Source organism: Lepisma saccharinum, chromosome 6, assembly GCF_977018435.1.
Source record: "Lepisma saccharinum chromosome 6, izLepSacc3.1, whole genome shotgun sequence".
Classification (NCBI taxonomy): Eukaryota; Metazoa; Arthropoda; class Insecta; order Zygentoma; family Lepismatidae; genus Lepisma; species Lepisma saccharinum.
The window spans coordinates 69,149,720-69,164,824 of NC_139234.1; the positions used below are offsets into that span (position 1 = coordinate 69,149,720).

The 15,105-nt window shown below is 37.8% G+C and overlaps 1 protein-coding gene across 2 annotated transcripts in view; it reads right to left on the minus strand.

Annotated features, from left to right (window-relative positions):
* Window positions 1-15,105, minus strand: part of S6kII (Ribosomal protein S6 kinase II) — a 114,727-nt gene that overhangs the window by 59,714 nt on the left and 39,908 nt on the right. For both annotated transcript variants that reach the window (XM_083124080.1, XM_083124079.1), the window contains 2 exons: window positions 12,225-12,331; window positions 2,408-2,585 (listed from right to left, as the gene is read on the minus strand). In XM_083124080.1, coding sequence (XP_082980206.1) covers window positions 2,408-2,585; window positions 12,225-12,331 — 285 coding nt within the window. The remainder of the gene's footprint in view (window positions 1-2,407; window positions 2,586-12,224; window positions 12,332-15,105) is intronic.

The window sequence follows — 15,105 nt, forward strand, 5'->3', positions numbered from 1 at the left end:
GCCCTGTAGAACTTCATAAAAAAAAGGGAAACTGTTACAGATAATCAAAGCCGCATAGGCCAACCCGCTTAATACGTTGTCATCTAGGTTTCCCGCAAAAGTTGACGTCGATCTTACGTATGTTGCAACTTCAGTTTCCCGCTTCATACGTTTCCCAACTGTGCAGGTCATAAAATTTGCCAAAACAGGGTTTTGTTGTCTGAGTGACTTCTCCCCTTTATCTATCAGCAAACGGGGGGGGGGGGGGGGGGGGTTCGTTGCTAATTGTTTCGGCCACGATTTTCTTGCTCATGTGCGCACACGGGCTCCTTTCCTTTCGCGTCTAAAAAAAAAGCAAACAGTTCTGAATACCTTCTTTAAAACGAACAAAAACTGCATGATAAGTAAAAGAAAAGTGAACCCCTTCCTTCTCCTACAACAGGTCATTATCCGCCACTGGTATGCATGGTAATGTGATAATTGCAGAATTCAGGTCTCTCTTTCTTGTTTGAATGCAGCTGTATGGATAGGAAATATTGCCCCTATTATTGTCTGTTGCATGATAAAAGGTAATGCAAGGATCATTTTTTTTCACACTGCTGATAAAAGTTCGGTCTTCCACAACTGCTTTATCTTTAAAATGCCAATGATTTCCCTTCTGCCACCTGCTGCTCTAACTTCCAGCGGGTCTCATTGTGTTTACGCTGCAGCTGGCGCCAGTGTTTAGTCTAGCGTCTGGAAAGCTCTCGCTTGCCGATAACTGCAATGACTCATCCTGTGTGAAGGAATAAGCTTCATTGTTTTGAATCTCACAAAGCCATATAATCCACGCTTTTCTTCAGAACCATTAGAGTGCTGCTGTTAAAAAAAACAACAACAAAAAAAACGCAATGCTCAATGTAGGAATACGAGAGGAAAAGTTTTGGGGGAGCGAGTGTTTGACCTCCAGAATACTCCAATAAATTGTCGATTAATCTGAAAATACGCAAGTAAAGCTTGTTTTTAGTTCATGTTATGCTGATGAGCTAAGCGGGACTAAATATACAGTTTAAAGTGGGATCCAAACCAGAGTGATTATCGAGTGCGGCACTGTTGAATGTGTCCTAGGATACACATTCGGTGCAAACAGATCCCAAGTTGTGTGTTTACTTTTTCAGAGTGGATTACAATGCAAGTTGAGGAAGAATTTGAACTGATCCCTGCAAAGGGGGAGGAGGGGGGGGGGGGCGAATATGAAGTTAACTGAAGCAAAGAATACTTGACTTTTTTTTACAGCGGAACCATACAGCCCCGATTTTTTTTTTTTTTTGCCAGGGAAAGGTTCTGTTCTCTCCCAAGAGAATCTTCTCTTACCAGTTAATCCTGTAACTGACAATGTTCTAGTGAACGCACATAAAATCCAATATTCATTCTGTCCGATTATCTCCCGTCTCTTGCTCGCGCCAGTGTGACTACTGTCAAGATTCTTCCGAGTTTCACTTCTTGCCATAAACGAGATTGTTTTCCTTTCCATAGGTCTCCGTGCAAATGGGTTTCTTATGAACTAAAATTGTAAGAATTTCGTGGAAGAGCAACGACTTTGCACAATTAAAAGAAAATACCGTTTTTTATAAGACTTTTTGCCACGACATGCATCCCGTGCATAACCGGTTGTATAACTAGGCAGGATAAATGGTGTTAACCGTCTCCTTGGAATCTTTGCGTCCGCGTTAAGCTCCGTGTTCTCATTTTGTGTAACATTTTTTACACTTTCTTTAAAACGTACAATATTCTTATATAGTACATATAAAGCTTATTTTCTGAGCTACCACCAAGTATAAAACATCCTTTGTGGGGGTAATTTATACTCTACTTTATTTACACCTGAAAACAGGCGCCATCTTGAAAAGTTTGGATAACTCGAAGTCGTTTAATACGAAGTTGACATTGTTTGGTCCCTTGAACTTCGTATTAACGAGGTTTTCCTGTACAAAGTTTCTAGTGTATGCAGCCACTTTACTCAAATGTTCTGGCACTTGAAGGGAGTCTTAAAATGCATGCATAACCAATGCCATGTGCCAATAATTTTGCATATTCACTTTGGTTCATCAAAGAGAAATATTTATTTGTAGTTCACGATTGTTACAAGCATATAAACACAATTTTTGATGTCATGTTTCAGGAGAGCACAAGCTCCCTGGACTACCAAAAGAAAGTCTGGAATGCGGGCTACAATAATCACCTGATTATTTTCTTTTTTTGCCTTGACTCTAATAATAAGATATTCACTATTTTGTATATAAAACCGACTTATTAACAGCACTAAATTTGCCTACTATGTTTAACTGAAATATAGTACACTAAAGAGAATAATTTCACTGTTGCTTTTTTTTTGATGGACAAGATTAACTATTTCACACAATCTTTGAATTCCTCAAATGCAACTCACCATAAGAACACCAAAGGACCACCAATCAGCAGCAAAGGAGTGTCCTTTCCTATTAACAACCTCTGGAGCCATGTATTCTACAGTACCACAGAATGAGTAGGCCTTCTTGTCATCTAAAGGAAGTTTACTAAGGCCAAAGTCAGTTAAGGAAATGTGTCCCTCGGCATCAAGTAAAATGCTGGAAAGGAATATCAAAATATTACAGTGTAATGAAATAATAACATAGTGGATACATAATTTAAAAAGGTTTAGCAACATTTATGTTTATATTACAATAATTCTAATGTTTACTTTGGCCTGTTTAAATCAATATTAGTTGCAAAAAAGTCTCCATACACAGAGCAAGGAATGATTTCTGATAGAACTATAGTTGTAGCAAAATGATGTTGGTAAGTATAAACTGTATGAAACAGAGAAAATGGAGGATGTAAGCTGTATCTTTCTTGTTTTTCTATTTTGGTTATTGTATGTTGCTTTTCTAGCTCTTGGGTCAAGAATAATGAATGATGACTGATGATGGGGACCAACACAATGATACATTCATGCATAACCATGTTTAGTACCTACGATGCCGGTCTTGTTACTCTGAACCCTTCACATGAAAGCTGACATAATCTGTATTAGAGAGCAATACTACAAATACAGTTAGCATTTTTATTTATCTTATTTTAAATCAGTTTTCTGTTTCTTTAGGCTAGTTACAATGAAGGTAAATGACAATTTGATAAAATTGAACAACCATTCCTAGAACAAAACTGAAACCTAAAAAAAAGAATAGACTTGAACTACAGCTCAAAGTGTCCTCCTCCGTGGCTGTGTGGTCTAAGACACCTTTCTTTGGACTGCGGCTGCGGGACGGCATGGGTTCAATCTCAGGTTCAGTCTTCAGGAATATTCGGCCTGCGTATAGGGCCGGTGGCAACCCACCGTTGTGAGGAAATTGGGGAGCTTCGAATGAGTAAGTGTAATCCGGTCGCAGAGACCTACTACAACGGCTGGGCATACGTCGGCCTGACCACCCAGCTATTCCAATACTGGTTGACGATTTCCACGCTTAGAGGTGATGAAGGAAAGCATGGGAGGGAGACCGGCAGTCGGTAGGTAAGCCAAGGGCCTTCATGGGCTGTTATGCACAGGACAGCTCAAAGTGGGTTCTGAATCAACATGGAATGTGCCTGCACTGGGAATTGAACCAAGGATGCCATGATTACAAGACAACAAATATAGTTGTTGTTAGAGAAGTAACCTTATAAATAATTTAAATTTAGGATCATTCCTATAAAATGTTTGGTTTTTAATTGATCATATTCTTGTATTTGTATTTTGTATTCTTGTTATTAGCACTGCTTTTCCGCCACTTTTGTCTAATTCCAAGGATAAGGATGTCATGATTAGAGGAAATTGGTGAAAGGACAATTGCAAAGAACATCTATGCCCAGGTTAGGATCTGAACCAGGGACCTTCAGTGACAAGATCAAAAGTAGACCACTTAACGTACCCAGCAACAAAGCTGCCTTAGTTGATTATGAAATATATTCTAATTTTGTGTAATTATAAATCAGGGTGGCTACAAACAAGCAGAAATGAAATTCCCTGACTTTTCCAGGTTTTCCAGGACAAAAATTTGCATTTTTCCCTGACAATTACAAACTAAACTAAATCGATGTTTTTGCAAATGGAAATAATAAACTCATATAGATCCAGGTATGTATTTGTTAAGTACCAATATTATCTTCTATAAAATTGACTCAATTTCTCTATTCTCTATGATTTGAATTCAAACTGCAAAATAGTGAATTTGGAAAATTATTACAATTCACAAGCTAGGGAAGGATTACGGAATTTTGTCATACGCAGTAAGTTTAAAATAAAATACTTGATTATTTTTAAAGTTACGACTAAATGAAATTAGAGTGATTGATTTAAGAAATACAATTTGTAATTTATCAGTCTCCTTATACATTCTCGGTACTATATGTTGATATTTCCACTGAGGTTTGGAACCCTCTGCTTGCAAGAACCATGAGTGCGGACTCATTTTTCAATGCATAAAGCTCTCTTCTCTGTAAAGCAAACAACTTAACTGTTGCATGTAAGTGAAACAATTGAATCGAATAAAATAAAGTGTCATATTTCCTTACATTATCAATGGGATTTCTGCTTCAGTACAGTATATCCAAGGGAAGTACTGTGAAACTGACAACATGCAGTTATACCATTAATGCTGACGAAAAGGGTATGTAGGTATTAGAAATTTAACGCAAGCAATTTATAGAATTTCATTGTATAGGTACCTGACTTAGCTAACCACACATTAAAACAGGAACACACTAATAATAAAAGCTTCTGAAAGTTCATATACGAGGGGCATCCTGAAAAAAGCTCCAATTGTGCCTATACGCAGCACTAGTGGTCGGAGAGCGACACACACACACATGCAGGCAGGAAGAAGTGGCATGTAGCTGTAATCTGGTACAGTTGCAATGCAGCCGTTTTAGGAAAGTTCTAGGTTAAAGATTGCACCTGTCATACAGTCTCCCACCGAGCCTAGCCTACAATGCACACTCAGAATTTGGCACAGAGCCACCAGCAATTGTGTGAGGTGTGCAGACAGGACGTTGTGTATGGTCAGACGATGGTGCAGACAATTCACGGAAGGCCAATCGAATGTGCACAACCCCATACAGCTGAGTACACACGGGCCCTTTGCATCACTTCAGGTGAGAGATCTTGGACCATTCCCTGTACAGCCCTGGCCTTGAATGTACCGACTTTCATCTCTTTGTTTAACTAAAGAGGTTTCTGGCAGGGTAAGGATTTGACAGCTACACTGAGGTAGAGATAGTTCCAGTCTTTGCTGTCCGACACATATACCATGGGCATACAAAATTTAGTGGCATGCTACTACAAATCCCAGAATAACGGTGGTGATTATGCTGAAAATTAGGTTAAGATTCACTGTTACTAATGCAATAAATTACAACTGATATTCATGTTTTATTTATACCTAATCGGTAGGGACCTTGATATTTTGTTATTTTTTTTTAAACAATTGGTGTATTTTCTTATTTTTTATTTTTTACTATACGGTGTTATTTTTCTCAAAATTCACATTTTCATTTTAGCGCATTTTCTGGCAAACATCTGAAATTATTCCTTCATGGTATTTTTAAACTAATGTTTCAAATTGTAAGTCACATGGCTTACGCCACTTCGTGAGAGTTTGATATCTTGAAAGTTCTTTTGGGAAAGTTATTTTCGATACACCTTTTTTTAAATTTTAAGGTAAGGATTTTAGATAATGGAATTTCCCCCGTATATACTGAAGGGTGGATAACGACCATAAGTGGTGATGTACCCAAAAAATTAAAATCAATCAATCTCACGTGACAGATACCGATATATTATGGCACCAAAAATTGGCATTATCATTTTTTTGACTTGTCAGTATTACATTTCCCAAAATTCGCGTTTTTGTTTTAGAACATTTATCTGCCAAATATACCGAAACTTAATACTCCATTGTGCTTTTAAACGATTATTTAAAATTGTAGATCACATGGTCTATGTATTTTCGTGACAGTTTGATATGTTGGAACAGATTTTTGAGGAAGTAAAAGTAAAGTGCTCCCCTGCACTTTTCCAGGAAGGTGTATAAGGGTGTGGAGTTAGGGCCCCACACTTTCTTGATCATGGCTAAAGGTGGGGGTGATGTGATCAGCACCATGCTCCTGGCTACCTTTATCCCTCAAAGTTTCCTCAAGGTACCAGCTTCATATGATGCTGGGTGGGTGCCGAAGAAGTTTGAATAGGTGGAAAACATCCCGGTTCTCCCCCCAGGAGATCGACATTGAAATTGAAAACATATCTCGTGTGACAACTATGAGGATATGGATCCCGTGTGACAGTAGATAAGCATTTGATCTCCTGTTAGAACCCTGCCACTTTTCTCTGTGATGCAAATGGTTTTGATAGAAGTTGCAAAAATCGTGGGAAATACATGATTTAATGTGGCTGTCGGAATTATTCCATGTAAGTATAACTCAATAGTTTACTCTTGAGTAAAATGTTGGAAACCTTGCATGTTCTATGTACACAAACATGGCCTAGAAAAGACAAGAATGTTGGATTTCATGGAATTTTTTGTTGTTTTAGGTCATTTCTTTAAAAAAATCAATAAAAAAGCCAACAATTTACGTTTTATGCCAAATTCGCATTATTTTGATATTTAGAAAGGGCGAAAAATGTGTCCAGACATCACTGCACATTCCTAAACATAACTTCGCAGCAATTACAATTTTTCATGGTTTTGGAGTTTGCGAAAAATCAATCGGAAATTACTTTCTGGCCACCCCTCGTATAAATCAGTAGATGGAAAGTGAAAATTTAGGAGGGCTGGCAGAAAAAAGTCATTTCTTGAAGAAAGTTATTTGCTTTCATGATTGAATGATTCGAGTAAATATCATATTAAAATATTTACGTATTTATTACTAGTATTTTATTTCATAATATTGGACATTAACCTTACTCAGAGAGAGATTAATGACCATCTCTCACGAGTTTAAACAGACAGGACAGAGAATGGTGTTAATTTCATTGCAATACTAGTGTTGCAGTAAATTTGAGGTTGGGAGCATGCACTTGCCAATTTTTATAACGTTCACCAATGCAGGTTTATCTTTCACTTTTTCGTGATAGTATTCAATATATATCCAGTTTTGTTGGATTCTTCTTGATATCTAAGAATAGTGCAATGTCATTGCAAACGTATGCTAACTTGTGCGAAACCAGTAATACATCAGGATTATGTAAGAAAACCTTTGTAAGCACTGCTACATTAAATAAGGTGAAGTAAGCCAGAAAAGTAATACAATTCCAGCAGCATATTTGCAGTCTAAAGCTCTTCTTGTTTATGCATACGATTTTTGTTGGATGTGCAGTCTGAAGACATCGAACAAAAATCATAAGGGTCCCATGCATGCAATTTCTGTCACATGTTGTAGTGAGATACTTTGTCGGGTGGCGATATTCGACAAAAATCGTAGGTATCAATGGAACCTATTTGTTTCCATGTTCCTTCAGTTTGCCCAACAAAATGCTTACTACGACACCGACAACTATCGGACGGCGCCACCCGCTCCCATCCCCTTCATCTGTTGACAGTTCTGTCTCCTTAGTACTCCCATACGGACAAGAAAAAAATGATAATTCAATGCATTTTCCACGTAATATTTAGAGGCTTAACCTTTACTCCCCCGATGATATTATATGGTATCATCAGAGTAAGGTCGTTCTGGCCCGATGAAACCATATGGTATCATGGTGCAGATTACGAAATGAATGTGCTTTTTGGACCCTCAAACTCTTCTGTTTGAGTTGAAACTCTGACACAGGTCTGGAGCAAGCCTGGGTAAATTCATATTGATGACCAACCTCCCCCGCTCCGCAACATATCCATGGCACATTTCCGAATAGTCTCACATTTTGGCTCATTATTCAACTTGTATGGCACCCAGGAACATGAAACAAGTTTCAATCTCTTTGGAATGGTCCATTCTTTGAAGAGAATACTAAGGTTTGCGCCTTCTTCCGAAAATAGCGAGAGAAGAGGAGGCAAACTAAAGATTTTTTTAAAATTGAAATTCGATGGTCACGCCCCCAAACCCCCCTTCCTCGGTTCGGCGATTTTAATTGTACACGGTTGCATGCTATGATGTTTTAGCTGCAAAACAAAACTTATCTGAAGTAGATTGCTCCCATAGTGTCCGAGTTATAACAATTTTCCTCCAAAAATACTAATTACCTATTTTTCGTATATAAAAAAAAGAAATCACATTTTGGCTCATTATTCAACTTGTATGACACCCAAGAACATGAAACATGTTTCATTCTCTTCAGAAATGTCCATTCTTTGAAAAGAATACTAAAGTTCACGCCTTCTTCCCAAATAGCGGGAGAAGAGGGGCAACCTCCAGATTTTTATGGTTTTTTCATTGAAATTCGGGGGTCGCGCCCCCAAACCCCCTTCCTCGGTACGGCGTTCTGAATTGTACACGGTTGCATGCTATGATGTTTTAGCTGCAAAACAAAACTTATCATAAGTAGATTGCTCCCATAGTGTCAGAGTTATAACAATTTTCCTCCAAAAATGCAAATTACCTATTTTTCGTTAAAAAAAATCACATTTTGGCTTATTATTCAACTTGTATGGAACCCAAGAACATGAAACATGTTTCATTCTCTTGAGAAATGTCCATTATTTGAAAAGAATACTAAAGTTTGTGCCTTCTCCCCAAAATAACGGGAGAAGAGCGCACAAACTTGAGATGTTTGTTTTTCCCATTGAAATTCGGGGGACGTGCCCCGCCAAGCCCCCTTCCTCAGCCCGGTGTTCTAAATTGTACAAGATTGCATGCGCTGATGTTCTAGCTGCAAAACAAAAGTTATCCGAAGTAGATTGCTCCCATAGTGCCCGAGTTATAACAATTTTCGTCAAAAGAGTGTTCGAAGTCAATGAAGACGATATTCCCTGACATTTCCCTGACTTTTTTTGACACCTCAAATTCCCTGACTTTTCCCGGTTTTCCAGGTTTTCCAGGTCTGTCGCCACCCTGTAAATGCAAAGAATACTTGTGTAAACAAGACATATCAAAGCGTAAGTTGGTATTTAAAATTCAACATGTTCAACCACCATTTAAGATGGTATGTCACTGGCAAGGTTGCCCCAAATACAAAAAAAAACAAATGAAAACATTAACTTACATTTTCTTTTAAAAAATCCAAACTTTCCACCTATTTGGTTTAGTAACTACCGTCTAGCAGCCCGAGTTGCGCAGTTTGGAGAATCGCAGACTGCCCGACTTGCCTACTCACAAAATACCCCTGCATGAAAACTTTTAAACCTACAACTTTAAATCAAAGAGCAAAATTATTTATTTTCTTATAACAATTAATAATTTTAGAATGCCCCTCGGATAAATCCCTTATGCTCACTAATGCTTAAAGATTTCCACATCAAACAATTCACACATCCCCTTTAAAATCGAACATCCGATATTTCCACTTTCCCAAACTGACAGTAACTTAATTTTAAGTAACCCCTCAGATAAATCACAAACAATTGACCAAGACCAATATGCACATAGAGATTCGCCCACCTGAAAGAACCAGTTCATTAGTACTCATATAGACATGAGACAATATTGTTCGTGATAATGTTAATGTAGTCTCTGAAAAGCAAAGACTAGTGTATGATAGTGTTAACAACTTTATTTGACACAAAGTGAATTAGATTTTATGCAACCGCATGACGTCAAATGATGATCAGTACCAATGATTATATCGACATAAATAGAACGTTATTACCTTCTACTCAATATAAAATAACAATATTTTTTTAGATAACTATGCTATCACATCTTGCGATATTACATAAAGAGAGCCTAATATATTGGCCTACATGAAAACTTTCAATCAGATGCAATCGTGTGTACAAGTATTCTATTGCACTTTTTTCAATAGTTAATGAATAACAAACACCATTTTCCATACATATTTCACTCAATTAAAAAAAGATGAAATGAACTTTCTCAAATTGTCAGTCAAAACAAATTATCTTGAGAAAATGGCTTCCTGTTTATTAAAAAGCAGTACAAACGTGTTCAACTCCTGAACTCATGTATTGTCTTATTTATCTCATTATTCTTTCATCTCCTGTATTTTCACTGTATATTGTGAGAGATTTGAAAATCGTTGACTGAAATTCATATCAGTAAATCGCCTCCATAGCGATTCCTCAACATGGAATACGTGTCTCATAATTTGCAGACTTTATCATGAAAGCAAATTTACTGTTATGGCACCTATTCAACCATGCATAATGCAATAATACAGGGTGGCCACTCTAGGACCATGATAAAATTCAAGTATAATTCCCGGTTTTTAAGGCAAACTTTCCAAGATTTCAAGGGTACAAGCACACACGTCTTCCATCTTACGTATTACCGCCTCTCACCACACCATACACAAATATATTAAGAATATAAAAAGGATCTGTGTTATTTCAATCCTATCCAAAAATTCTAATTCAATTCAATTTAATGGTACTTACATTACATATTCAAATTATTTAAGGTAATTTGCCATTTCACATATTCAGGCTCGAAATACAACTTCAAGCAAAAGTCAAGAATGTTACGGGATATACTAATCTACGAAAAATTGTTAATTATATAGGGATATCAAACTCAAATTTATGTAATCAACTTCAAGATATCTTATCTCTTGCAATAATCCTCTGTTTGTCTAACAAATTGTTCTGCAAAGAACACTAACAAAGTAAACACATTGATGAATTCTCTTTTATTTTCCACACAGCTTTCTTTTCCATCCTCATACAAGTACAAGCTAAACTGTGAAAAACTTGCCTCAAGGCTTCTATAAATACGTATAAATTCAATTCGATTTGGATTTTAAAAAGTTTAAATTTTTCACGTCTACGGATAAAAATCTACGCAGAATGCATGCATAATTCTCTGAGCCAATAATTCACACTAATTCCCAGAATTCAAGGAATTTCCAGTGAGTAACCAACCTATAACAACATTTTTTACTTGCTTGACACTCTCATATATACATAAATCATCTGCATATTGTATAAATCCAAATGGCTCAGGACATATTCTTTGAACATCCATTAAATATATATTAAGAATTTTGCCTGCGAGAATATGCTTCCCATGAACTCAAAATGACTTAAACGCGCACTTATGTTTCAAGTTTCCTAGTCCAAATCTTTACTCCTGACATGCGACGTGATGGAGCATCTGTCCTTTCAATGGTGAAAACAGTAAATCTCTTACCTTGAATGGGAAGTAGTGGGTGACAACAACAACAACTGATCGCATACACTTTCCTATGAAGTCTGTACCACGACCTCCCTTCACAAAGCATTTACAGTTGTGTCTTTTATACACCACCAATGTCAGGCTGAACATCTCCAACAAGCCAGATATCAATGCTTTCATGTAAACAAAGCGATGTACTTTCACCACCCTTGTACAGTCATGGACACTGCTGGGTTGTAACGATTCCATTGAAAGTCAATTCATTCATTACAACCCAGAACTCTGTCCGTGATTCTACACTATCTTCACTTAGGGACCATCATCCACCCGAGCCCCATCACTCACTCCTCATCAACCATCCACGGATTTGAACACACAAATCTTAACTCTTAACTACAACCTTTACATTGTTGTATGATTGTGCGAGTTAAAGAACTGCATGCACGCATATATGCTTATTGTTACTTATTTATGTTGAACACTCAAGTTTTCCTAAATTTTGTGGCACTCCACCGTTCTTCTTTTTCAACGTCAAGGAAAACGGATGCCACGAAGAAATGGCTAATTCTTAGCTGAGTCGGCAACAATTAGGGAATTTGGGAACTCTTGAGACTTAATTTTAATTATTAGCCCAAAATAACAGATTCTAACTAGGATGCTTTTATAAATAGTAAAAGTACAATGTGTTACATGACTGAAAGGACAGAAACATGTATTTTATTATATGTGAGATCCCTTAATGAAACAGGTGATGGCAGCACCAGTTTCCAGGAAAATACAGATTATCAACTATGCTGTTTGGCACTTAATGACTATTCAGCAGAAGTACATCGCACACCATCTGTTGGACGAGAAAACTTTTTACTCAGTACACTGTTGCTAATGATGAATTGTCATACATTGTCAAACATCTTTAATTTAAAAAAAGTAAAGATCAATCATGATCAATTTTGAAATTAAGGAATACTCACTTCTCTGGCTTTAAATCACGATATATAATGCCCAATTGGTGCAGGTGATCCAAAGCTAATGCCAATTCGGCTAAATAGAATTTTACATCTTCTTCCGTAAACATCACCTAAAAAGAAACAATACTTAAAAATTACAAAAAATCAACAGAAAGGTTTCTAAATATATTACATCAAAACTTACTAGTGTATCTAAAGTGAAAATCACAGAACTTAAGACCTTCTGTAAACAAAAGCACCTGTACCTTAACAGTGTTACCAACTTATGTTCTATTGCATGTAGTTTCAGAGCTATGTTATTTTGTAATGGTACCGGGACTTTATGAACACCCTGTAGATCGGATCCTCTGCAAGAAAAACGTGTAAATTACATCGGGTTATACATTTTAAAATATATTTTCATTAAAGGTTTCTGTTTATAATAATAATACGTGATGATTGTATAAATTACAATCGATCACGTGAGCAGCAAGGAAATAACATGGCGACTTCCATGCGTGCAGGAAGGTCTCAGTGTTCTCACTCAAGAGTTTCTTTCGGAAATACAGCTGTTTGGAAAGTGACGAGAAGCAGGTTGTTCTTAACTTTTATGTGACGTTGTGTTGGTGGTATCCTGAGAAAGCAGTGAAGTTAGTGCTCGAGTGTAGTTGTGTGTCTGCGTCTTATGGTTTCAATGTTATGAAAGAAAGAGAAACGACCGGTCAAGTTGTGTCCCGCAAAGAAACACGTGTTGCTCATATAAACAACTACACTGATTCTGAGATAAGCGCAATATAGCGCAAGGTGCATTCGTAATTTTTCAATCAAAGAGCTGCCCACTGTGGGGAAGATATTGGCGGATGTTAATAGTGATGATGACAATCTCCCCAATTTTAGAGGTCGACGTTGCACGTTGAGTTCGTTTTGGGGAAGCAAATTTGACAGACGGCGTTCATTGACAGGGATGATATTGGTGTCTAGCGGGAAAATGCCTCCAGGTAAGGTAATACATTACTTGCATAAGATGTGGGAATGTGCTTATTATAGTCTTCTTGTTTTCCAGTGCACGAGAAACAGAAAGAAAGATAAACAATATTTTTATTCCCCAGCTTATCTTTGTTTAGCTTCCGCTAAAACTGGTGGCATATTTGGTGGAAGGGGAAGCAACAAAACCAAAAGGCTTGAATTTACTGAAACGATTCTCTCACTCCCTTGTAAGTTTTACTTTGGGGCTGTCATACTGAGAGAGGAGGGGGGAAGGGTGATCTGTTACCCAAAGTGTCAGATAAATGGAACTTTTGGTGTAGAAAAATATGTTCATTCCTGAACAAGAACACGTATTTAATCACTTCTCGAAAATTTCTTAAACTTCAATGTGTAGAACTATCAGTTAAAATATGAATATGTTTCTCCATGTTACATAAAGTTAACCTTTTGGATCCCAAGCGTCTCGAACGAGATACCCAAATGTAAGCCTCACGGTACCAAGCATCTCGATCGAGATGCTGTGTCAAGGTCGTAGTTTTTACGTTATAACTTTTCTATTTTTGGCTAGAATTTCGATTTAATTTTTTATATTGTTCCTAACACATGTATTTAACAGAAATGTTTCTTTGCATTTTTTTTGTCTTCATGAAAATGGAGGGGAAAAGGCGAGACTTTTGCGGCTCTTTTCAAGGTCAAATTTTTGCCGACAAAGGAAGACCCGCTTTGTTGTTCTAAAGCAATGCTTTTTCACTCCCTCCTGCTAACTGCGTTCGAAGGAAGCTTGTTTTATAAGTATCCGATGTCAAAATGAAAGCTTTCCGTAAGGGCGGAAGCAGGGGGAGGGGGAAAACTGGTTGTTGAATCTGCGTTGTGAGAATGGGAATTTGAAGCACGCTGAAGGAAACCTTTGTTTGTGAGCACAAGTGTTCCACAATGTGCAACAGAGGTCACCCTGCATTGTCTAAAAATAGAATGTCAAGCAGCTGCAAGAATCGGCGTTCATTTTTCAGTGCGTTCTAGCTTTTCGTCCATGAAAGTTGTGCGTAGGTGTGTGTCGTTTTGTGCCCAAGTGTGAGGATATTTTTTGACTGAATTGACATACTTCCAAGGACTTTTTTGTCATCTACGTGTTTGTGAAAAGTGTGCTAGTGTCGTTTGTGCCTGCTGTGTCCCCAAAAGGGTTATAGTCGACCATGGCTGCTCCCCGTGATCTCCGCTCTGATGAAATCTGAGATGAGCTGGGGGATATGGATACAAACTCCGAGTGGGATGAAGAAGAGCTTGACATTGATTCTGATGATATGTCACAAAGACGTTCCCCTTCCCCTCCTCCTGCTCCATCCGACTAGCAACCCCCTTCCCGAACTGGTAGAACTGCTCCCAACCCCCAACCCTTCCTAGGACAGACTGGACTGAAGGTTCGACACATTGACAATGCATCCTCTTCCTTAGACTTTTTTTCCTTGACTTTCTCTGAAGAAATCTTCCAGCATCTGGTGACTGAGACTAACAGGTACTACCACCAACATATCACACAGCACCCAACGACGAAGCCCAAATGTGACGTGACCATTGACGAAATGAAGACTTTCGTTGGTTTGAGAATACTGATGGGACATGACCGCAGATTACATTGGCAAGACTAGTGGTCCAGAAAACCCCACCTTCAGACACAGTTTTACGGACAACATATGTCACGTAACCGCTTATATAACTTGCTCAGATTCCTACACTTTGAGGACAACACGAAAAACCCCTCCCCCCAAGATCCCGATTATGACAGGCTGTGGAAGATGAGGTTTGTCTTTGACAAGATCAATGAGCTTAGCTGTAATTGTTACTATCCTACAGAGCATTTAGAGTTCATGAAGCTTGTACAAAGGGAAAGTCATCTTCAAACAGTATATTCCAAAGAAAC